The 25363-nt window shown below is 42.7% G+C and overlaps 1 protein-coding gene across 1 annotated transcript; it reads right to left on the bottom strand.

Annotated features, from left to right (window-relative positions):
• Nucleotides 1–715: 715 nt before the first annotated feature.
• LOC102013688 (major histocompatibility complex class I-related gene protein) lies at nt 716–19237 on the bottom strand. The gene is made up of 6 exons (XM_005374992.1): nt 19087–19237; nt 7515–7775; nt 6552–6827; nt 3043–3318; nt 2362–2466; nt 716–1214 (listed from the first exon to the last, which is right to left on the bottom strand). The coding sequence occupies exons 1-6, from the start codon at nt 19139–19141 to the stop codon at nt 1174–1176; spliced, it is 1014 nt and encodes a 337-aa protein (XP_005375049.1). The 5' UTR covers nt 19142–19237; the 3' UTR covers nt 716–1173.
• Between the last annotated feature and the right edge of the window lie 6126 nt (nt 19238–25363).

The raw sequence follows: 25363 nt of genomic DNA, 5'->3' as shown, positions 1-25363 counted from the left end.
ACACACACACACACACACACACACTTTAACCTTCTTCTGAGACATAAACACTATCTTGTTTGGGGGGAGGTACTAGGGAATGAACACAGGGTCTTCACCCTGATCCACACCCCCAGACCTCTTTTTCAGGCACAGCCTCATTTGTATTTGTGATCCTCTTGCCTCAGCCTCTCAGAATCCTAGGATTACAAGCATGTATCACCATACCTGGTGTATATTATCATATTTATGTTTAAATATTACAGGCCAGTCTAGGTCTCTGTAGTTTCACTGGAGGTCACAGTATGTCTGATACCTGTGAGGCATACTTCCAATATTCCAAGCTCCTGGACAGCGTTGCCATGATGAATGGGCCACTTTTGCTTTCTCCCAGGACAGAATATGTGTAAAATGATCAAGCCATTCACAGGCTGTTGTAGAAACTTGCTGGCTGTTCTCATGGGTGATCTAACCCTACCCATAGAATCATAGTCATAATACCCATGATATTCAAAGCTCTTGCATAATAAACATTGTCAAAGAGATGAATGAGAAAGGCCATTGTATGATGTGTGAAGATATTCTTCACTCAGTGTCCAAGAAGACAACAGGCTGAGATTCTCTAATCTACTCATAAATTATCATTGAGAAATTGGAGGTAGGGAATCTTTGTGTCACAAAACAAGCTGTATTTAAAGCCAAATATGATAAAGGAGTCCATCAAAAAAGCCTGAAGTTGATGGTCCAAATAACAAAGAAAATTTAATGGTGTCTATATTTCTGCCATATATGCTCAGTCCTACAACACGCAAGCATGTTGTGGATGTGGTCAGGAGCTTCACTCACTGGCCTTAAGTGCATGATGGACAGAGGAAACTATGTGTGATAGTTAATCTTGCTTGGATTGAGAGATGCCTAGGAGATTAACGAAGCACACTTCTTGTTATGTCAGAATAGGTCATGAGGGTGTGACCATGGGGACCATATCTGGTACCTGGCCCCTTGCTCTCTGCTTTCCAGATGCCATGAGTTGAACATCTTTCCTGTGCCAGGCCTTTTGCTATGCTGTTTCTGCCCTGGAGTCTGCCAATCACGGACTGAAACTGCCAGCCAAAATAAACCTCTCCTTTCTTTTGTTCCAGCAATGGGAAAGCTGATCAATAAACACACCATGGTTCCTGGGAAGAATTATAATCATTGATCTGGTGTAGGATGGTAGGTAACTCCATTTTTTTCTGAAAGAAAAGAGATTTTTAATCAGATACGTGTATATATCCACACTGCTCAAAAATAAAGTATAGAATATTTAGCAAAATCCGAGGAGCAGGCATTTGCAGTTTTAGCTTGCTTTGTCAAGATTCTCTCAGTGTTTGACAAATTCTAACTCAAATTCACAAACTCCACAAAACAAGAGCAGGAACTCAGTTTATATCTTTCAGGAGAGACGTATTGAAGCATAAAATATTTTTTCTTCAGTAGCTAACATTTACTGGATTGAACTTACTGCTGCACTTACAAAGGAAACTTTAATGACCCACTAACTCTCTGAGTTGATTTCCCATTAAAGGGATTGGTTTTATGAGGATCTAGGAATATGTTTTTGCACCGTATCTTGTGAATTGGGTTCAGGTCTGTGGCTATAAAGCAAAGCTCAGCTCCTGGCCCCCTAAGTTCCAAGTCATGATCCCTGTCTGATCAACATTTGCTGTGATCAACTTGAACAACTAGTAAAGTCAGAGTTAGTCAATGATCTTACAAGACTACACGATCAGCTCTGTGACAACCGGGATCATGTCCTACTTTCTCATTGCTATCTCCCAGCAACCAGTGCAATGCTTGGAACACAATTAAGTATTTAATACATATTTAATGAATGAATTTTCCCCACAATATCAAGAGACTATATAACTCCTGTTTCTCCTTCCTCTTTGCCTTAATCCAAGTCCCATTTTCCAAAGGCATCTACTCTTATTTTGAAAAACGAATTTAGAAGGTAAAAGACCTTCATATGACTGGGATAGAGAAATGGTTGTCAAAATGGGAAAACTACCTGTACTCTTGAAACAAAAGGCAACATTTCCTCAGAAGTCAGTAATGATTGATAATAAGGATATGGTTAAGAAAAAAACAGCTCAAGGTCACAGTATCTTCTACCTAAGAAAACAGACTACTCTCCTTGCAAGTATTCTCTGTAGTGTGTGCTCCTTACAGGGTGGGAGAGTTATTCCGGGTCCTTCTGTGATTCCCGGTATGAGGGTCGACCCACTTGTAAAGGAATCTCAGAGAGCCAGAGGCAGAAAACAAAACTCTGAGAAGCCATAGCACAGACAGGAGCCGCAGCACGGAGAGCAGCCGCAGCGATCCTTTCGCACACCCTCTTACCTCCAGGCCGTGTTCTCCAGGCCCAAATGCCAACTCCAGCCAGGATGATGCTGAGCGCCATGGCTGCAGGGACAGCTTTTGTCACCAGAAGAATGACTTTCGATTCTGAAAGTAAGCAAATGAGGAAAATCCACAAGTCCCCTTTCCCTTCTATGGTAACACTGAGACTTCTGTCACTGTGATTAGTGGAAAACCAACAATATTTTCTTTTTATTGTCAGTTGTCACTCATCCATCTGATACCTAATGGAATATCTGCTCATATTTTCTTTTAATTTTGCAAAATTTCAAGTTTGTAATATATATAAGAGCAGTAGATATAATGGATAAAACAGCTGGGTGTGGTGGTATACACCTGTAATCCCAGCACTCAGGAGGCTGAGGCAGGATAATTGCCATGAGTTCAAGGCCAGTCTGAACTACACAGCAAGACTTTGTCGCAAAAAAAACCAAAAAACAAAAGAAACCCACAAAACAAAAAGGTCTCTGGGGTCCTCAATAATTTGTGTGAGTATAAAGGAGCCCTGGGGGACCAAGCATTGTGAAAACTACTGATTTGAGAGACCTATTCTACAGCTCACCGGGTGCTGCAGTGACCCACCTTCCTCTCTGGCAGCATAGCTTCCTGCCCAGCCTCTTTCCTGAGTCTCAGACCCCAGACAGTGATGACCCTTGTCCTTACCCTGGGAGTCCTGAATAACCATCTGGACGCCACAGTGCTCCACATGACAGGAGTAAATGTCATTGCTCTGAGGATCCAGCTCAACAGACACCCATGTCTGATAGGTTCCATCCCCGCTGGGAAGGACGTCTCCATAATCTGCTTCTTGGACAATTTCTTCCCCATTTTTCATCCACATCATGGAGATTTCTGGTGGGTAAAAGCCATGAGCTCTGCAGAAAAGAGTTGTAATCCCTGGAAAAGTTTCTTTGCGATTTGTTCTGAGAAGTGGAGGTTCTAGGAAGAAAAAGCTAGGGTTAAATGTTTTGAGTACTGAGCATACACTATTAAAACTTTGCAAGTGAGTTTCCCAAGTACTTTTTCCTCACTGTAAGAACTATTTAATGCTAAGAGTGCCCAGAACCCAGGTTCACCAACAACAAGCATTTATTATGTACTTTTCACTAGGGCAGTGTGCTAGGTAATGAAGTCATACTGTTCTGTAAGGGAGGTCTATAGCACTGAATGTTTAGGAAGTGTGTTGAGATTATTTACTATTTGAAATACATTTACGTGTCAAGGAAGACTGAGTCACAAAAGTGTGTGAATATTCCTGGTAAGTAACCCAGGAGATTGGAGGTTACAACTCAGCATGCTTTGATCTCAATTCTGTGTTCAGGGCTAATAAATAATACAGACATCTCAGCTCAGCTTTGGTTCTGAATTGTCATCTGTACTCAGGATGGCACTTTGATGATTGTCATCAGATACAAACATATGTAATAGATCATCTACCCTCAGAGGAGCCACAGAAACTGATATATAGGAGGACTCCAGCAGTGACAAGGAATTGTCTCTTTGTGATTTTGCTTCCTCGTGACGACGGTTAATTTTCCATATGGCGCCATCCTTCACATCTCTGGCTGAAACTGGGACAGAGAGCCATACAGAGACCAACCATACTACCTGGAAAAACTGTGTCTTGCACTTCTCTAAGATTCATCTCCTCACCCCCACCTCATTAAATGCCACTCCTGGTACAGGAAAAGCGTTCCCATCAGCAATGCCCTTTTTCCTGAGGCATGAAATTTAGTAGAAGAAAAAAAAAAAAGGCTCTCTAATATTAAAATAAAGTATAAACGGCACCAAGACAGACTGCTTTTTGACAGTGCCTGTAAGAAATCAACCCTTGGGGGAGGGGGAGGGGAAGTAATAAGAATTAAGATGTGTTATACACAAGCACCAGCTCCCCACAATGAATGTCATCATTGTGTACTGAAAACATGTACTAATAAAACCTCCTACAGGATTAGGATTAACCCTTAAATCTTAATTTGTATGACCAGAGCCTACTAGTTTACAAAGTGTACATTATTTTATATCAATTTCCCTGAGGTAAGCATTATTACAGTATTTATTTCACTTAATATCATTGCTTAGTTGGCCTAGTACCTATTTGCTCCACTTTTTCTGATAACAGGAACCCTTTATCCTGCTAAACAACATATTTTGGAAAATATCCCACCCCCAACATGCCGGGGTAGTATGTTTTTGAGACAGGGTCTCCTTATATAGTCCAGATTGGCCTTCAAATCACAATGTAGCCCAGGCTGGCCTTGAACTTGCAGCAATCCTCCTGCCTAAGCCTCATGAGTGCTGGGATTACAAGTGTGTGCCACCATACCTGAGTGTTCTTCTGTTAAGAAGTGCCAATCTTAGTATCCCCTCCCCAAACTGTGTGCTGTTGTTGAGACTTTTTGCTAGTCCCTGACCTTCTGTACCTTCCTGTGTTCTGAGTACAGAAACCTGGACTCTTCAGCTTGCTCTTCCAGGGCTCCGTGGCCTCTAGCTTCCAGATGGGTTCGGCCATTAGGGTGAGCATCCTTAGCCAAAGATCAGAAAGCTGGAGGAGAGATGGGATTTTAGCTACCAGTGCCACCATGTAGCTCATGGACAGTGGTCATTCTCTTCCAAAATCACAGTTCTACCTGGGTCTTCTTCCAATGTTCCAGCTCTTACTGGGTTCTGCTAGGAACATTCCCTTCTCCCCTACTCTTTGCATTACTGGAGGGCATGGCTTCCCACTGTTCCAAGTCTCCAGACACTTCACCATCCCTTACTGGTTTCCTTAATCCTCATTATACCTTTGCAGAAGAACCCTTATTGTAATCTCCTGAGTGAAACCATTTGGAGTATGCCATTTAGTCCTTGCCTGGACTTTGTTACCCACGGCCAACCTTAGAAGCTTATCCTGATGCTTACGGTGATTAGTCTAAGAAGCAGCATGTGACCCAACTCTGGTCAGTCAGAATCCTCCTGTAACTTATTTACTTAGGCAACTAATGCTGGGAGACAGCAGCCCATTCTTTCAAAACAGTCAAGCCAAGGATATGAGCTTTGTGCGGGACAACAACTCCACGTCATGTAGAAAGCCATTTAAATCTTGGTTTTGATTCCTCAGGTCTCCATGCTGCCCGGATTCCTGCCTTAAAATGGATTCCCTCTTTGTGTGTGAGCCAGTTTGAATAGATTTGTGATTCCTGAAATCATCAATGTTAAGATAGTTATTCAGTTATGGGGGCAGAGGGTCAAAATCAAACTCTAGTCATCTGCTTCCAGAGCCTGTGCTTTTAAACAGATAGTGTGTGTTTGTTACTTCGGCTCAGACACCTCCCCTCTGGGCCTGCCACAGCTCTGGAAAGTCCCTCCCCTGGACAGTTTTCCCGTGGGAAAAGGCACATTGTGTGGAGGAGTTTCCTGTAGAAAGGTACAGATGTAATTCATTTACCATAATTAGATCATACATGCAAAATTCTGCATTAACCAGAAATTGACCAATAGAACCATATCTTTAAAGTAGAAGAGTAGCTCTTTAATAAAGGAATTGTGGCATTAATCCTCAAGTAAAGCAAAGGCCCTCTGTTGTCTTCTTAATAAACCAGAGTTTTACATATATGGGGGTTCCTAAACACTTTGTAAGAATTATCTGACCTCTGAAAGTATTTTCCAATTTACCACTATCAGGAGATGGAGGGATTTGTCTCCCCAGATCCTCCCCTCACAAGGAGGTGCTCTTAGGTGGTATTCCATTCTCTCAAAGCAAATAGAATTGCTAAATCTTGTCAAGATGGTGTTGAGTAGGGCATGGTGGGCCATGCCTGTAATCCCAGTACTCTGAGAGGCTGAGACAGGAGGATCATACATTCCAGTTCAGCCCGGATAGCTTTGCAACGTAGGGAGACCCTAACTCAAAATAAAAAATAAAAACAGACTGGAGACGTAACTCAGTGCAGAGGCCCTGTGTTTAACCTCCAGTACCACAAAAAGCCTGTACATGAACACACACACACACAAAGATAGTGTTAAAAAAAAAACTAACCAAAGAAAGTTCTCACAAGGGTCACGTATCATAATAGTCCAGCTGAAGACAGAGTTCAGCGTGGGGTGACTATCACCTACATAAATGAAAGTGACATATAAAACCAATTGTTCTGGGGATGTGTGAACAAAGTGTTCTTTCTTCTCTTTACCTGTTCTTTGTAGAGTATCGTTTCCATATTCTAGGAATCTCTTTAGCCAGGCAATGCATTCTTTTTCTAGCCAGTTCTTTTGATACTGTAACTCATGTTGATTGGCCTCCCATGCCCGCTTGGTGATGTGAGCCACATTATCTACAGCTATCCAGGAGAGAGTGTCTTTATTAAAGATGATGAAGTCCTGTCCATCATATGCATATTGAAGAAATCCTGTGGTACTTCCATCTTCCAGCAACTCACAGCCGATCATTCTCTGGTAAGTGTGAAACCCTGGAAAACACACATGAGCCATGAGGGGGTGGACCCAGGGACAGAGGCAGCTCTCAGGTGAGGTGACTGGGGCTTGGCTAGAAACATCCTCTGCCGTAGAGATACCACCCCTCCCTCCGTATGTCTCCAGGAAGTTCCTGTTATATAAGCCTATCAACAGATATTTGTGGAGTACCTACCATGTGCCATAGGAACATGATAATTCCTGTCTTGGGGAGTTATCTTGGGAATGATTAACTGATAAACTTTGTAGCCCTAATGAATGCGTGGAAAGAGATATCCAGGAAGCAGAAATATCACTGGGGAAGTTAAGGTAGTAAGTCATTATGCATAAGCTAGCAAACCACTGAGCCATCAGGGAATCACTGGCCATCAGGGAATGAGACCTGAGTCTAGTCTGAACTAGACAAATTTAGAATGAGAAAAGAGAAGACGCGTGTGAGAAGGCTGGATGGCAACAGGATAGGTACATGAGGTAAAAGACAGAGGGCCTCTGGGGAAGAGAAGGACAGTTAGAAAGATGCATAAGGCAGATGGTAAGCACCAAAGTCCATCAACCAGATTTTCCAGGCTTTGCCAAAGCCACAGAGAGTGGAAGTGAGCAACTGTTCACATTCACCACAGGCAGCGGGAAGCCTGTGCTGGGAAGAGCCCCCAAGGGAGCACTCCTCTGCAGGGAAGCCACACCTGAGTGATTGTAGTGCCTCTGCAGGTGCCTCAGCTCCATCTTGAACGTCTGTTCCCAGCCCCTCAGCAGCTGAGTGTACCTCTCCCAGTGATCAGGTGCCAGGTTTTCTGCCATCCACGTAGCCCGAGGCTCCTTCCGTCGGGTGACACTGTCATATGTGGTGATAGGGTGTGAGTCCACATACCCGACTGAGATAAATTCAGGGACACCATGGCTAGGATCCGAAAGGCCCAGGCGAAAATATGTCAGAGAGTGAGTCCCTGGGCAGGAAGCAAGGACAGAAGTTATTGAGAGTCACAGATGACCCAAAGGCATAGACTCCATTCCACTGAATCCCCGCACCAGTGTCTTCCACACCCATGACTCCAGGCCCCACTGCCATTTCCTCTTATAGAATTAAAGAACTCCAGGAATTGGGATGTCAGAAGGGCTTTAGAGCTCTAGATTTTTTGTTCAGGTTTAGAATCTTAGGATGAAAGTTGACAGGAAACCTCAGCGTGTAAGCACAGAATAGTATGCTGCTCTGGTTTTGGGGGAAGAGCCCAAGGTTACCCGCTGGGGTTCCCAGTAGGGGACTGTGCCTGAGGAAACCCTAAGGAATCTAGAATTGAAAACCCTGATAGTCTAATTAGCTTCTTTTACCAGCCAAGCCTCCGGTGAACAAATGAGGACCCCATTCCACTCCTGTGCAATACATGTGGGCCGAAACACACACACACACACACACACACACACACACACACTCACACTCACACACACAGAGTTGGGTAGACCAAGAGCACCCATAAAAACTCAGGCATTGGAGAAAAATTTTTTAAAAAGCTTTCCCTTTCGTATCAAACCAACCCCATTAGCCAATCCCATTAGGAGTGTGATCATGATTAAGGGTTAAAAGTCAACTGAAATGAAACAAATGTGCTGCTCTCTGATGTTCCCACTCAACTCTCAGCTTATGCAAGAAACTCAGTATCTGGTGGAAAGAGACAAGGTGGTTTCAGAGTAGCCAGATGGGTGTCACTATGGCGTCTGAGCAAGTGGGTGCCCTCGGGGAAGACTCTGCAGGGAAGTGATGTTTTAGGGGAGATCTTGGCCCTGGCTAGGAAGTAAGCAGGCAAATGGACTAGAAGGGACCCAGGAGAGGAGGGCAGCAGGGGCAAGGAAACCTGGGGTGCAAGTGGCAGGTCTGAGAGAGCAGGGTGTACTGTGTGAACCAGATGGCCCAGAACGACTGTACACAGCATCGCAAGGGGACTGGGAGACATGATGCCTGGGACGTAAGCAGAGCCCAGGCTGAGAAGGCCAAGGCCCTCCATGTCATGCCATGCCAAAGAGCTGGTAGACAGAAGGCACACAGATCTGCCTGCTGTCATCTGAAAATGTCTGTCTCGAGCCTTTCTCATTACCTCCTTTGAATCTGCCCCATCTAAATCCTTCCTGGTCATCAGTGCCCCTCTTCAAAGACACTCCTAGAACCACCCCTGATAACTGCATGGCCTAGTCAAGAGGACAGTTGGAAGCCCATATACCAGAGATCCAAATATCTAAAAGGAATAAATTAAGCAAAAAAAAAAAAAAAAAAAAAAAAAAAAAAAACAAGAAAACAACTAAAAATCTAATTTGAAAAAAAATAAGAGGCTAAATATAGTCTGTCTTCTGATTCTTTAGGAAGAGTCATTCATATGACCTTGACAGTAAAATTCAAAGTTCAAAGTCTAGACTTTGTGAAGAACCAGACCTAGATATAGTGACACAGAAATCTGGCCTTTTTGGTCCAGGCCCTGGCCCTCAACCTAGGACCCACCTCCTTCTCTTCCCATTTCTAGTTTCATTCACCTGGCCAAGGCCTTGAGTTCATATTTAAATGACCTTCTCCTCATTCAAGCTCCATTCACAAAAACAGCCTCTTGGCTACCTCTCAGGCCCAGAAAGGGCTCACAAACAGACATGCCGCCCTTCAGAGGATGGGCCTAAATCAGAGGCTTGTGCAAACCTACAAAGCTCTGAGTCATCTACCAGGGAGCTCCAGGTCCCCAGGTACATGGGGTATGTTCTACAATGGACGGGCACCGCATGGGGTGATCCCCTCTCCTTGGCCTTCTGGACTCCTTGTTTTAGAGAAAGCGATAGATAGTACAGGACCAGTGTGAGGCTCTCTAGAGTATGGGAACACATCTAGGAGCTACTCTCACCTCTTTCACAGGGCTACACTAGACTCCATTTCCCCAAAGTCTTTACAGATTGCTAACTCAATGTTGTCATCCCCTTTGAGAGCTCTGCTAGAATTTGGATCTTCTGCCATGGTCCTTGTCACTGAGCAAAACCTGGTGTTAGGCTCCTATTCCCAGACTAAATACCACTTAATGAAATTCCCTCCCTCCTCTTCACTTATATAGTTGAGAAAAACATCAAACTTAAAAAATGTAGCTCACTAAATAGTTGGGCTAGTTTCTCTGCAAGCAAGCCTGTCTATGTATTTGTTTCCTCCAAAATTGTCTACCATAGTTTTTTTTGGTTTTTTTGCAGGGGGGAACCAGGAACTGAACTCAGGACTTCTGGCTTTCAGCGCGGGTACTGTGCCACTGAGCTATATCCCTGGCTTTGTCCACCATAGTTTGGATCTTAAATGCAACCCAAATGTCCATGTGTTAAAGGCTTGGCCCTCAATGTGGCACTATTGGGATATGGTAGAACCTTGAGGAGGTGGAGCATAATGGAAGATCTATGGTCACTCAGGGAGTGCCTTGGAAAAGGATATTGAGGCCTTTGGGTCCTCTTTTTTTCCTGTCTCTTTGCTTCCTGGCCATGAGGTAAGCAGCTCCACTATGTACCCACTCCATGAAGTGCTGCCTTACTACAGGTCCTAAAACTGCTGGGCCAACCAGTGATGGAATAAAACCTCCAAAACTGTAAGCCAAATAATCTCTTTATCAGTTGATTATCTCAGGTATATGTCATAATGATAGAAAGCTGACACACTCTCTATGAAAGACCAACCAGTAACCCCCAATCCTGAGTACCTTTTCTTACCTTAATTACCAGGAGAAACGGGATCCCCTGAGATGGAACCAGGCCTAAGCACCTTTTCTTCCCTGCTTCTCAAGCTGGGCAGGCAGTGTAGCAGGATTTAGGGAGAGTGCCCAGCCTCACAGGCTCCCTTCTTGCAGGTTTTATTCTGCATGTCAACAGCAGAGCTGAGTGAGATGAGACTGGTCTCCCCGAGGTCTTAGCATCACTAGATCCCCTATGTCCTTCTGTATTGCTTTGACCTTTTTACTTTCCCAGTCTCTTCCCGAGGGAGAGGGTTGAGGTTGAAAGGCAACACAGCCAAAGTCTCTGAGGCTGCCACAAGACTCTCTCTTCACAAAAGTGTTGGCTTTCATGAAAACAACAGCCAGAGACTGAGGCAGAACATTGCCTTCTATACAGTTTATCTGTACTTAATCTCTACCTACTTCTCCATTTTATGGCACTTAAGAACTGGTACTTAGCTATTTTCCTTTGCACTTCCCACAAGAGATACTATGGGGAGTTTGGCACATGGTTGGAAATTGGTAAATACTTGGCAAATCAAATTGTTGGTGAAGCAATTTATTTCTCTGCTTTGAAATCATGAAATATGCTAAAATGCATATGAGTCTATCTCACCTGAAACTTAAGAGTTTAAAAAATATTTTTCTCTCAAGGGAAGGCTGGGGCATAAGAAGCAGAGCTGAAATCTAATTTATATCCAATATGGGATTTGAAAAAGGCCAATATGCTTGAGCCTTGATCGATTTTCAAAACAGTTTTATTTCTCCAAATCTGGAAAGATTTTATGGCTACTCTGGAGATGCAACTGTTCAAAGATGGAAGCAAAGGGAAGAACAAGTCATAAATATTAGTTCTCACACTTTCTTAATATTTGTGTGGGGGCTGGGGATTTAGCTCAGCGGCAAAAGCGCCTGCCTGGCAAGCGCAAGGTCGTGAGTTCGGTTCCCGGTATCGGAGGGAAAAAAAAAAAAAAAAAAAAAATTTGTGTGAACACTTAAAAGAGAAGTGAGGATGTCATGTGAAGCAGTAATTCTTTTAGAGTCTTGAGCACACACCAAACAAAACAGATAAAAAGTGTCAGCTACCATGGAGCCCATATTCTAGTGGGGGAGGGGATTACAAAATAAGTGAAATACATTACAAAATAAGTGAAATATTTTATTATTGTTTATTATTCTTATTCTTATTTATGTGCTTTGGAGAAAAAAATAAAGCTTCAGAGAGAATACATGACACAATTTTAGACAAGAGGGCTTATGAAGGGAAGTAGCCCATAAAGGTGACTTCTGAGAAGGTGGCTAAGAGAATGAGGAAGGCAGGTGTCTGAGGACAACAGTTAGGCAGCAGGGAGCATGCAAACACCCTGAGGAAAGAGCACACCTGGCCTACTTCAAAAGCAGCAAGAAGGCCTGTGGCTGGAGCTGAGACAGGGAGAAAGAACGAACTAGGAATCACCTCCATATTTATTTATAGGAAAACCCTTCACAGAAAGCAGATTTCAAGTACAGAATGGGAAGAGGAGACAGAAGAAGGAAGGGAAGAGGTGCTGTTACCAGGCTAAGTTGGATTGGTGTAGAATGTCCACTGGGAATCTGGGATTCCTGTTACGATATCTGGAGTCTACATTCCTGGTAGATGCAGACAAGGAAGTATTAACACCTTGGGACATTACTTCCATAAGTCCTCACTTCCAGGATTTATTCTAGGTCTCACTAAGAAACACAATATTTATAATTCATGTAATTTTACTGTACTAGTCAGCTTTCCATCACTATAACAAAATACCTGAGATAATTAACTTACACAGAGAAAAATGTTTATTTTGGCCGACAGTTTTGGAGGTCCCAGTCCATGGTTGATTGCCCTATTCCTGTGAGGAGATAGAACCTTGGGGCAGAAGAATGTCATAGAGGAAACACACTAACATCAAGAGCCACAGACAGAGAGAAAAAAAAAAAGAAGGGAAGAGACTAGGGCCCCACAATCCCCTTCAAGGGCATTCCCCAGTGGCCTGAATACCTCCCAAAGGGCCCTGGCTCTTAAAAGTTCTACCATCTCCCACCTGCACCATCCTGGAAACCAAATCTTTAACACACGGGCATTTTGGGGACATTCAAGATTCAAACTATAGGGGTTGGAGATGTGGCTCAGTGGTAGAGCTCTTACCTTGCATGTACAAAGCCCTGGGTTTGGTCCCCAGCACCACACATAAAAAAACTAATAATAAATAAATTTTTTAAAAAAGATTCAAACTATAGCATTACTTTCTTTTTCTTTTCTTTCTTTCTTTTCTTTCTTTTTTTTTTTTTGTCTTTTTGAGACAGGGTCTCTTTATGTAGTTCAGGCTGATCTTGAGCTCACTTTGTAGCTCAGGATGGTCTCAAACTTGCAACGATCCTCCTGCCTCAGCCTCCCAAGTGCTGGAATTACAGGCATGTGCCACCACGCCCGGCTAGCATTACTTTCTTATAAAAATATAACTCCATAAAAAACTCTTATAAAAATATAACTCCATAGAAATTGGCATTATGTAAAATTTTAAAAGAAAGAAATACGATCTACTGACCTTATCCCCCCCCCCCCCCTCTCAGTACAATTCCTGGCTTTGGGGCAATTGTGCTGCACCAGCCAGCCTTAACTTCAAAGGCTGCTCAATCTATCCACCCTTTACATAGTCCACATGGCTCTGCTCCAGGATATTACAGCCCTCTCCTCTTCCTTCCCATGGGACTAGTTACCCATCTGGTGCTTCTGGTGCTCACTTCTTAGCTGGGCTTCCAAAATGTTACTTCCAAAATGATGGAATATTGGTTGACAGATGTGAGGTCAAAAACAGAACAGAAAAGATGGGAGAAAGGCCAAGACGCCCCCTCCTGAATAGTGTGTTGGACTTCATGGTATTCTAAACCAGGATGTGTTGTCCAGATGTTCAAATTCCTAGTATAAATCTTAAGATTGGAAAAAGCCAATGTTGATCTATAAAAATGGCAATTTCATACCAATCAATTTAATCTTCTGATTCTTTCTTCTTGTTCCAATAATTATGAAATCAGATTTCTCTCCTTTTCCATGAACAGATCATCAGTATCAGCTCAGTTGGTCACTTGAGACCTATGGTTTACAATTTGGTCTTCTGTCTGGGCCAGCCAAGCTGCTTTTCCAAGGGTGATTGCTGCCCTGCCTCATTAGCTTCTGACAGAGATTTCTGGAACAGCTAACCAACACAACATAGCTTTCTCACCACCTGTACTAGTGACTTCATAGTTCTACATTATGTCCGTTTAGCCTGTAAATTCACTAGTTAGACCATTTTTATGAAAGACTATGGAAGTAACTGGACAATAAAATAAATATGTATTAACAGCCATTCATTCAGAGAAATTTATTTACCATGTAGAATATTTACCATGTAGAAAGAATTGTGTGGCAATATCAGGCCAAAAAGAATAGATACCAGTTCTTTCCTCCAGGAATTTACGGTAGTTGGGGAAGAGCTAAAGCACATAGCATAAACAAATGCAATGTAGTGACACAGAGCAGCAAGGGGCACAAAAGCAGTACTGATGAGGGCCCTAGCAGCTCAGAGGAAAGAGACCCTGCTCTCCTATGACGTGATCCATTGGAAAATGCCCCAAGGAGAAGACGGCAGATCAGCTGAGCTCCAGTGAGTCATAAGGAGCAGGGGCATCTTAATCATACCCTTAGAACTGAATTTAATTATTGAGCAAGTACCTTTGTTAGGTACCACTGTACACAGGTTTCATTTACTCCTCACAACAGCTTTTTGAGGTAGGTCTTATATAATTCCCATTCCACAGATGGAAAATAGGTACAGAGATTCAGTAAACTGCCCAAGATCATCCTTAGAATCCATAAGTAGAGGAGCCAGAAATCACAATCTGATCTCTCAGATGGGAAGCCCCTCTACCTTAGGCCACCCCACTCTTTAAAGGACAGGTGCTTCCTCCACCCAAGCTGTTAACTGTTCTAGCCCCTGGACCATCATTGCTGTCTCTTGCCCTCTTCTGCCAAGGATGACTCGATGTCTCTGATTTCCTAAGGCCTGGGGTCCAGAATCCAGACCTTCCTCTAGGTAGGTGGCACTGGGTCCTGACTGAATAATCAGGTCAACAAAGTACACTTCATTTGTTGCCCCCGCCCCCATAGTCCAATGCCTTCATGAGGTCAAAATGATTGCAATTCCTGGGAACTGCTTTTGGGGATTTCAGGCACTGGGGTAGCAGGGTGGATGACAGTATTTTTAGTTAAGGTGAACTTTGGACCCTTCCTTCTCAAATCATGCAGCGATGTGAATGGTTCTACATGTAGCAGAAACGGTTAGTTCCTCTCCTAATGACTTGTATAATGACAAGAATTTGTTGGGAAAATACAATTGCTAAATGTGATAGCTTGACCTGTTGGCTACTCTTTTAAAGCTCTACCCTGGAAAGTTCCCAGTATCTCTTTTTTTTTTTTTTCCAGTACTGGGAACCGAACTCACGACCTTGCGCTTGCCAGGCAGGCACTTTGCCACTGAGCTAAATCCCCAGCCCCCCAGTATCTCATTTCATACAGATTTTATTCTTTTCTGAAATTCCGATAAGAACAGTTCTAGATGTTAGGGCACAGAAATGGATGAATAAAATCCCATCTCTCTAAACTAATTTCTAGAAGGGATGTTGGCAATAAACAACTGTATATAGTATGAGGTCAGCTGGTGATAAATGCCATAGAAGAAAATACACAGAAGCAGGAGATAGTGTGAAGAAAGTTCATCTTTTAGATAGAAGGACCAAGAAAGACCTTCTGAGGATCAGGAAAGGTGACATTTGAGCAGAGATATGAATAGAGTGAAGGAGTAAACCATGGGAGAAAATAGCAGACAGCACATCAAGCCCAAGTTCCTGAGGAGAGTACATGCACCACATGTTGAAGGACCAGTAAGGGCCCTGTAAAGTATTGAAGAATGATTGAGCTCTGGTGGCTTTTTTGTTTGTAATTTCAGGGCATAATGATGACTATACATCTCATATTTCCCAGAAGAATCTCATTTTTATGACTCTCACTCTTACTAAATGATGCATTGAACTTGTAACAAAATGTGATTTAATATGTATGCTCCTGAAAGGTTTTCCCTAATAAATATAAATACAGATGTCAGAAAAAATGTCCTTTGTCATTTGTCTCAATTTAGGCTTCATAAAATGAAGGTGCTTAAAGAGTTATTATGTGTTTGATCTTTAATCTGGGCCCCCTTACCCCTGATGCTTGGCGATCCTCTGGGGTGAGAGGATCCAGCTCAAGTAAAAATAGACAGATATTCTGACTAGTTAAAAGAAAATCTACAAATTAGCTTAATTTCTCAGATTTAGATAGCCTCAATGTCAACCAAGAAGAAGAGGACCTTAGGGGAGTGAAATATCTTGGAGCAATTTCTGTGGTACATACCTTGACAGATTAAAGTCTAAAAAGTCAGTAGCAAATGCCCCTATTTTATCATGTTAACTAATTGAACTCAAGGTCATTTCTAAGCAGATAATCTGCAATCTGCTGTCCAAACTAGCCCAGTGGGTTTAGGAGGTTATCTATCACCAGTCCTTGTCTCTGAAGTACTCCACCATTCATGAAGTAGATTGATATAGTATATTATACATCCATAACATTATGACCAATATCAAGAGACTAACCTTGGTGATGGGAAGATGAAACACACAAGCCATATATGGCTACGCAAACAAAATCTCACACATGCCCCCAGCCTGATCACATCATCAGTTTACAGTTACATACAGGCCAAAATGAAGATGATTTGTAAAAGCATGAAACTCTTCTTTTAATACCAGTTCTCCAACTACAGTAAACTACGCTTTTGAATTTGCAGTCATTACTGCTGCCCACACTGTCTATGACTCACAGTCAGATAACTTTAGTTTTTGGGGACATTACTTTTGAGGATAAAGTCACTCAGAAAGCACTTATCAAGTGCCTCTTAGACACTAGGTATGGCCAGGGAAATAAGAGAAAAGTGAGACTACCTCTCCCTGCCTTTAAGAGGAGCCTCCCAGGAAAGGTTTTGGAAATAGAAAACTAGAGAACTGTGAACAGGAGCGGTGAGAGCAAAAAGGAAGGAGTGGTCACCTGCAGGCTTTGAAATAGATAATAGCCACACAGTGGAGGTGATACTGACGTTATTTTAGGGCCAGGGACATAGCTCAGTGGCATAAGCGCCTGCCTGGCAAGCACAAGGTCCTGAATTCAATTCCCAGTACCAAAAAATAAAAAAAATTTAAAAAGAGCAGGTGAAGTCATTTTGATCCTTCTTGGAGTTATGACATCAAATGCTCTACTCTGGAATCTCCTCCCTGTGTGACAATCTATCACTGACATAAAAGCGTTAAAACCTGTTCAGGGCTAACACTAGGCACAAATATCAAATAGACCAAATCTTCCCTCAGAGCACCATATCCCTTCCCTGCCAATTCCTTCAAACCTCAGGAATGCTCAGTGAGGGTCTTGGCAGGAAACAGCCTTCACTCCAGATGCAGATATGAGGAGAGTGACCATAGTGAAGGGACTCCTTGCAAAAAATGAGGATGGGCACCCAAAAACTAGAAACCACAGAAAGCCATCGTCACTTCTAGGGCTGAAGAGATAACCCCACCAAATAGGGTTACTGAGGCCCCAGAGTCCTAGGACCATAAAGAAAGGGTTCTCAGGCTAAACTGTATTATGGAGTGACACATCTACACCAGAGATATTACAGAAATGGGAAGGAGCAAGAAAGATATATCTCAATCTCTTTTTCCTCCTGTTCATTCTCCCTTCCTTCAGTGTCTCCCACTAGGTGAGCACACACATAAATCAGACCACAAGGGAGACCAGGTGGTATATAGTCTGTAGCAATCAACCTCTGGGACACGAAAGAGCACAGAGAAAGACGGAGTGTAAGCAAGCAAAAGGAGAATAACCAGCACTAAGTGACATCCTCCTCTGTGCTTTATAGCTTACTTCTTTTGTTGTTCATTCCACCAGTTGTCAAAATTCCAAGTGTTCACATGCAGAGGTACCATAGTATTGCAGAAAAGCCCTGGACCTATGGTCAGAAGACCGCTCACTATGTGAACAAAGTCAATCTCTCTATGCCTAGAGGAAAATTGAGGGCTTATCTTTAAAAGGGGATGTTAGCCTACCAAAAGCGTTACTGAGATCATCACATGGGATAATATGTTTAAGGAATATTGTCTCATATATTGGAGAGTAATTTGTGGATTTTATGCAGGTAATACGTGAACTTCTTAACTTCTAGAACTATCCTCCTTACCTCCCTCCTTCCTCTCTTCATCTTCTGCCTCTTACCTCATCCCCATTCTTTCCCATTTCTGAATTAGTGGTGAGACTTCCTGGGTTAGTTTTTTTTTTTTTTTTTGGTTTTTCTCCGGTACCGGGAACCGAACTCACGACCTTGCGCTTGCCAGGCAGGCGCTTTTGCCGCTGAGCTAAATCTCCAGCCCCTAAAACATGGGCTTTTTTGTTTTTCTCCGGTACCGGGAACCGAACTCGCGACCTTGCGCTTGCCAGGCAGGCGCTTTTGCCGCTGAGCTAAATCCCCAGCCCCTAAAACATGGGCTTTTTTGTTTTTTGGTTTTTCTCCGGTACCGGGAACCAAACTCACGACCTTGCGCTTGCCAGGCAGGCGCTTTTGCCACTGAGCTAAATCCCCAGCCCCTTCCTGGGTTAGTTTTGCATAGAAACTTTGTCATATCCCTAAAGTACCTGGCACATAGTAGGGCACCAAACAATATCTGTAGAAATGATGCTCACATGGCTTCAAGGAGCTCCTCCCTGCCATGTTCATTGGTCACAGTGGTGCCCGGCCCCAGTGCCAGTGCCCTGACCATAACAGTTGTGCAGCACAGAGTAGGCTGATGCTTCCTGCTCCCCCAAAAGCTTTCTCGTGTATATGAAGAAACAGAAGGCTTCTGCTTCCCTACTGACACGAGCCCGCTAAACAATAAAAAATACTTTTCCTTCTACTCCATTAACATTTCTTATACCCAAGAAACAAAGCCGGAGCCACGGTTTCATCTTTCTGGGATCTTTTGTTACACAGGGCTTGCGGTAAGGGAGAAACACAACGATAAATGTGAACAGTGGATCTGCTCCACTGTTCAGTGCCCTGAAACTCTGACTACAATCTCCTGAGACTCACTAAGTTAGAAAAGCTGTGAAACAAAAGTAAAAAATAAAGGGGGGAGAAAGGATATGAGCAAAAAAAGAAAGGAGGCCGTGCTCTGAGGGAAAGTGAGGAAGTTACCAGAAGGCTCTTTCCAGAGTGGCTTCCACCTCTTTCATCAAAATCTTGCAAATAATACACCAGAAAACAATTCAACTGGCCTGTAGCTACTTCAGGTTCTGTGTGTGATATACACGCACTTCTGTCCCTGACTGCTTCATGTTTCCATGAGTTTTAGAAAGCAAAGCTGCCATTCTTAGGCCGTCTCAGCTTTGGAATTACAGGCAAAGAGCACTTGGGATACTCACGAGCATGGGTGAACTTCACCATCAATACAGTGATGAGAGGTAACAAGAGCACCATCAGCCCTCACCAAAGTGCTTCTCTTTCCAAAACACTGACGAGTTCCTGTTAATCCTTTTGAGAACTTATACTCCAGTCTTCTCATTTAGCAATGAGTAACGCATAGGACCCTCTACCAATAAGAACAGGGGAAAATATGCAGCGTCATCAGTTGCTAGGTAGAAGATTTCAAAATGAAAGCAGTAACTGTTAACCCTTTGTTAGTTTCAGACAAGTCTAGCTCTATTTTGCATTGCTGTCTTCATTTTCTTCCCAGTTTTTAAGTATTTGTAAAGAATAGTTACATGCAAGGCATAAGGAACCCAAAAATAGTAATAATGATTACTCAGAGAGTTCAAGATGCTGCCTTTGCTTCTTCCCTGGAGTTTAGATTTTGCTCAGGGGTCAATGAGAAACTCACACCAAGGTCCCAGGGTCTGGAACTCCCTTTTCTGACTCTCCACAGTGTCTGATATAGCAAGTAGTCCATATATCATATGTAGACACCATGTATCAGTTAGATTGTCATATATTTTTTGGCTTAAGTCTGTCTTCCTGAGATAGCACAATAGGCTCCAAAATTCTTATGGAAGAGGGCAGGAAAAATGCCTTAGAGAAGATTCTGAGGGGCAGCCCTTCAGCTTGCTCAGTCCACAATCTCTAGGATCAAACTGTGGCTACACTGTCATCAAGACCACATGATGAGTTAGAAAACAGTAGTTTAAACTCATCCGGGGAGCTGGGAATGAGCCCAGATGGGAAAGAGGAAATAGAGGAGAATAGGAGTGAAGACTGGCGGCATGGCCATGAAGCAGTTCAGGCCAGAGCCCAGATTCAGGGACTTGCTTGCATCCCAGCTGTTTGACTCTAGGTAGAATCCCAAATTGCACTGAGCCTTGCTATCTTCATCTTCAACTGTGAAAACAAATCCTAGCGTGGATTTCACAGGAGACTTGAAGGAGGACTTGATGAAGTTCTGTTCATTATGCACTTGAGAAGTAGCAGAACTGTACATACTGGTTTCCCTCTCTGGTAGCCTGGATGATGCCCCAAAGATGTCCGCATCCTAATCCCCAGAACTTGTGAATGTGCTGCCTTACACAGCAAAAGGGACTTTGCAGATAAGGATCTTGAGATGGAGAAGATTATCTTGGATTATCTCGTGGGCACCGTGTAATCATAGGATACTTATTAGAGAGAGGTGAAGGGTCAGAGTTGGAGAAAGAGATGTGACAATGGAAGCAGAGGTCAGAGTGCATTGTGGAAGGGGCACACGAGCCAAGGAACACAGACAGCCTCTAGAGCTGGAACGAGGAGCAACAGATTCTCCCCAGGCTTCCAGAAGGGGTGTAGCCCACCAATACACTGATAGTCCATAAGACTCACTTTCAGACCTCTGACCTCCAGAACTGCACTGTTTTAGGTCACATCTGTGGTAATTTCGTATAGCAGCAATGAGAAACTGATATGCCTTCCTTCACTCAAAAGAAAAGAAGAAACCAAATAATGAAATTAATAGTTGGTGATCTCTAAGCACCTCTTTGTACCTTCTCTACTCATTGTGTTTTTGTCTTCCTTTCCTTCTTCCTTCCTCCCTTTGTTCTTTATTACTTGTTTAACAAGTGTGTATACCGCTGTGCCCCTCCCAAAGACCTCTCAAAGTCTCTTGCTAGTGCTGGAATAACATGCCAGTGTATTGTTGGGATACTGGAGCTTATTGCTACACACACAGAATCCCTATTAGTACTCTTGAGCCATCTCAAATGAATGTATAACTTAAAAAAAAAAAAAAGAATGGGTTGTTGTGCAACCTCAGTCCCAGTCCCCTGTCCCTGCCATGCAGCCAGACTATATTCTGGAAGGTTCCCACATGGAAATTCTGGAGTTGATTCTGAAAATAATGCTTGTATACCATGTTAATATTAGTATGTCTGGTGCATAGTAAGTAAATGTAGGCAACTGGTAATGCTACTTTTAACTTTTTGCATTTCTGATTATTCAAGTAAAACTTTCATTGTTGAAAGTTGCTGAAATTCATTTTATCTTATCTAATTTATTTTATTTTACAGGGGTGTTGAGATAGGGTCTCACTTTGTAGTTTAGGCTGGCCTTGAACTCACTGTGTAGCCCAGACTGATCTCAAACTCATAGTGATTCTCATGATGATCCTCCTGGTTTAGCCTCCTGAGTGCTTAGATTACAGGTGTGTACCACCGCGCCCAGCTAACGTTGCTAAACTTTTTTTTTTGCACTGCTGGGGAATTGAACCCAGGACCTCATATGTGCTAGGTGAGCGCTCTGCTATGGAGCTACAGCACCAGTGCCAAACTTCAAATACATTTCTTTTCTATGTATAAAAATTTTCTATGTACAAAATCTTTTCTACAAATGAAAATGAATAGCTCAAAACATCTCATATAGGCCAGGCATGGCAGCACATGCCTGTTATCCCAGCACTCAGGAGGCTGAGGCAGGAGAATCACTGTGAGTTCCATATCAGTCTGAGCTACATAGTGAGTTCAAGGTCAGAGTGAACTATACAGCGAGAGACCCTGTCTCAAAACAAAACAAAACTCATATACACAATTTTGTGTCATTCTGTTTTCACTCAAGCCATTCTCACATCATCATATACTTTAAGCCACAGTTCTAAAGAGCATCAATAGACATTCCACAAATTCTTAATTGCTCCTCAGTGTTAAATATGCAAGCTGACCAAAATTCCTCTTTGTTTACTTTAAACCAGAGGGGGAGGGTAGGAGTGTTGGTAGTAATCAAGGAGAAGAAAGAAAGCACAACCAGTGTGTGGATTTGGTGTGGATATCCCTGTGGTTGAGGTGAAAATGTGGATAACCACAGCTGGATCCATTGAACTTACCTTGAACAGATGTTTCCTGGAATGTCCCAGAGGATACACATGCACATCAGGGTTCTTTAAAGTTGCAATAATGAAGATTACACTACTTCATATGTATGTAACACTTCTCTCCTTTTACTCTACTTTACATCTATTTAACACTTTTACCCTATCTTGTTTCACAAAGGACTTAGAGTGAATTCAACAAAACAAACAACCCAATTAAGACTTGGATAGGCATTCTTCAGGGAAGATACAAATGGCTAATAAGCACATGAAAAGAGGCTTAATGCTACTAATCATTAGGGGAATGCAAATTGCAACAATAATGAGATACCACCTCAAACCTATTAGGCTGGCAATCATTAAAAACACAAGGAAATCAGAAAGTCGCAAGTGTTGGTGAGGATGTGCAGAAATTGTAACCTTTGTGCACTTTTAATAAGAATGTAAAACAGTGCGGCCACTACAGAAAAACAGTTTTTCAAAAAATTTGAAATGGAATTACCATATAATCCACCAGTATCTAGGGACTACAGATAACCAAAATAGTTAAAAACAGAATTTTGAAGAGGTACTTGTGCATCTGTGTCTTAGTTACTTTTCTTGTTGCAAGACAAAATACCTGACACATACTGTTAAAGGAGGAAAGAAAGGTTTATTTGGCTCACGGTTTGTAGAGGTTTCAGTTCATAGTTGGCTGGCTCCAAGGCAGGGTGGCATGGCAGAGGGGCATCACAGAGTAGTGAAGTATATGTGCTGCCAAAGTGAGTACTACAAAGTAGTGAAAAAGCAAAGCAGCAAGCAAGCTACAAGTACCAAGACCCTTTCTGTATTTTATCCAGGCTACCCATCCTGAGGGCAGGTAATACTCACCCCCTTAATCCTAGCATCAAACTGTGAATCAATCCCAGCTTCACATCCTTGATCCCACTATCACACAGTTTAGATTCTGCCACCTCCAAAAAGGCCCATCTATGATTGCATAAGGCTTTGGGAGGACATCCAGACACAAGCCATAACAATCTGTGTTCATAGTAACATTATTCATGATACAAAGGGTGACAGCAATCCAAATGCCCAGTGATGGTTGAACAGATAAACACAATGTGATATATACACAGTGAGACACCATTCAGCCAGAAGAGAAATTCTGCAATACACTATAGTATGGACAAACCCTGAGGACATTATGCACAGTGAACAAGCAAGTCACAAAAGACAGATTCTGTACGATTCCACTTATATGAGGTACCTAGAGTAGTAAAATTCATACAGACAGAGAGTGGAAAGTACTTGCCAGAGACTGGGGGATGGGACAATGGAGAGTTGTTCACAGGGTGTAGAAGCTTCGGTTTTGCAAGATGCAAAGAGTTCTGGAGATTGGTTGCACAACAACGTGAATGTACTTAATATTACTGTATTGTACACTCAAAAATGGTTAAGACAGTGAATTTTACTTTTTTTTTTTTTTTTTTTTTTGGTTTTTTTCTGGTACTGGGAATCGAACTCAGGATCTTGTACTTGCTGGGCAGGTATTGTGCCACTAAGCTAAATCCCTAGCCCCAAGACAGTGAATTTTATGTTGTATGTATTTTTGTCACAATTAAGAAAAAACATCTTTTGGGTTTTTAATATTTGTTTATTTATTTATTTTGTATTTTTTGAGACAGGGTGTCACTATACAATTCAGGCTGGCCTTGAACTTGCAGCAATCCTCCTGCCTGAGACTAGGTGCTGTGATAACAGGCATGCACCACCACGCCCAGCTTTAAAAAAGAGCAATTTTAAGACAAAGTTTCGCGTGGCTTGTACTATTTCATACTTCACAAAATGTGCTACATATATGACCCTGATTATGATTTCCATTGTAACCTAGTGAGGGAACAGGTTAGGTATTACTATTTCCATGTTAGAGGGATGAAATCCCCTTGGAAGGGCGTTTGGACACTTCCATAGCTTTAGGGAGAGGGGTGGCTACCCATTGCAATCTCAGTCTATCACGGCATCCTTGCAATGAAATGATTCCATCCTTTCTAATCCTCAATGGCTCTGTTGCCTGGCCACCTGTGCCCTATGTTCACATTGCTGTCTCCTTATTTCTGCACAAATGTCTTACAGGACCCCAGTAAGCTCCTTCCATCACTCATTCTCCTAACTTTGGAGCCTCACCAAGGAACCAGAGATTCTTCTGGATGCCCTCTCATATGCTACAGAAAAACTTGGTGTCTCAGGCTCCCTTAGCAAGGTGAAAAGAATTTAACTGTCACAGTGGGCTGACAAACACACACACTCCTGTAACCCACATCCTGTCAAGATACAGAGCATTTCTAGTTCTGCAGAAAGTTTGCCTTCTCAGTCAATACTCTCCACCCCAAAGCAGCTGCTATTTTTCCCTTCGTTCCTTCCTTCTTCTCCCTCCCTCTCTCTCTCTCTTTTTCTTTCTTTTCTGAGACAAAGTTCATTATATAGTTCAGGGTGGCCTTGAACTCATGGTGATCTTCCTGCCTCAGCCTCCTAAGTGCTGGGGCTACAGGTATCCACCACCTCCCCCAGCAACTGTTTTGATATTTTACTCTGTTAGAAATTTTAATTATAATATCAGGAATTGAACCTAGGGCCGTAGTATTTATGGTAGAGGTCTACCAGTAAGCTATATTCTCAGTTTTTTGTTTTTTGTTTGTTTGTTTGTTTTGTTTTGTTTTGAGCTAGGGTCTCCCTATATTGCTCAGGCTGGCCTTGAACTTTTGACGCTCCTGCCTCATCCTGTTCTGTAGCTGAGTACCTGCTGTGTGTGAGGATACAGATTTTAATTCTTTTTTAGGGGGGTGGGGGCTGGGGTGGAAGTGGAGGAGGAGATGGCTTTTTGCTAAGTATTCTTCCTAAGCTATTGTTTATGCAGGGACCTGGGCTGTTACATGGGGGAGGAGAGGAATGACCCAAGAACAAAGAAATAACTTCCTTTGTTTCTACTTGCATTTTAGCTAAAGCTTCCCTTTCCCTGGAACAGTGAAGGCTGTGGCCTTGGTTGAGTTTGAGAGAGAGAAATAGGGGCTGACACATTAAAGAAAGGAATACCACCCACATACCCACACAGATTTCTTATCTCAACCCTCCAATATCTACACTGTTGGTGCTTTTGCCAAAGCCCTAATTATTGGAATTTCTAAGCCTCTGTCTTCCGTCATGTTTCAACTTAAAAAACTCTGATGTTTAAATTTTGATCCAATTAATAAATTCATGGAACAGACAATAGGAGGCTATGCTAGGCCGTGAGGTAGTAAAACATTGCCATAATATCTATCCAGCAGTAATGGTTTAGTGGGGAAGATCAACATACTCAGTGAATTAATGGCCACCCTAAATCAAATCCTCCTCTGAGTTCT

The sequence above is a fragment of the Chinchilla lanigera genome, unplaced genomic scaffold (assembly GCF_000276665.1).
Source record: "Chinchilla lanigera isolate Chin_1 unplaced genomic scaffold, ChiLan1.0 scaffold00005, whole genome shotgun sequence".
Taxonomy (NCBI): domain Eukaryota; kingdom Metazoa; phylum Chordata; class Mammalia; order Rodentia; family Chinchillidae; genus Chinchilla; species Chinchilla lanigera.
The sequence above is the reverse complement of the archived record's forward strand: the minus strand, read 5'-3'. Positions and strand labels throughout refer to the sequence as shown.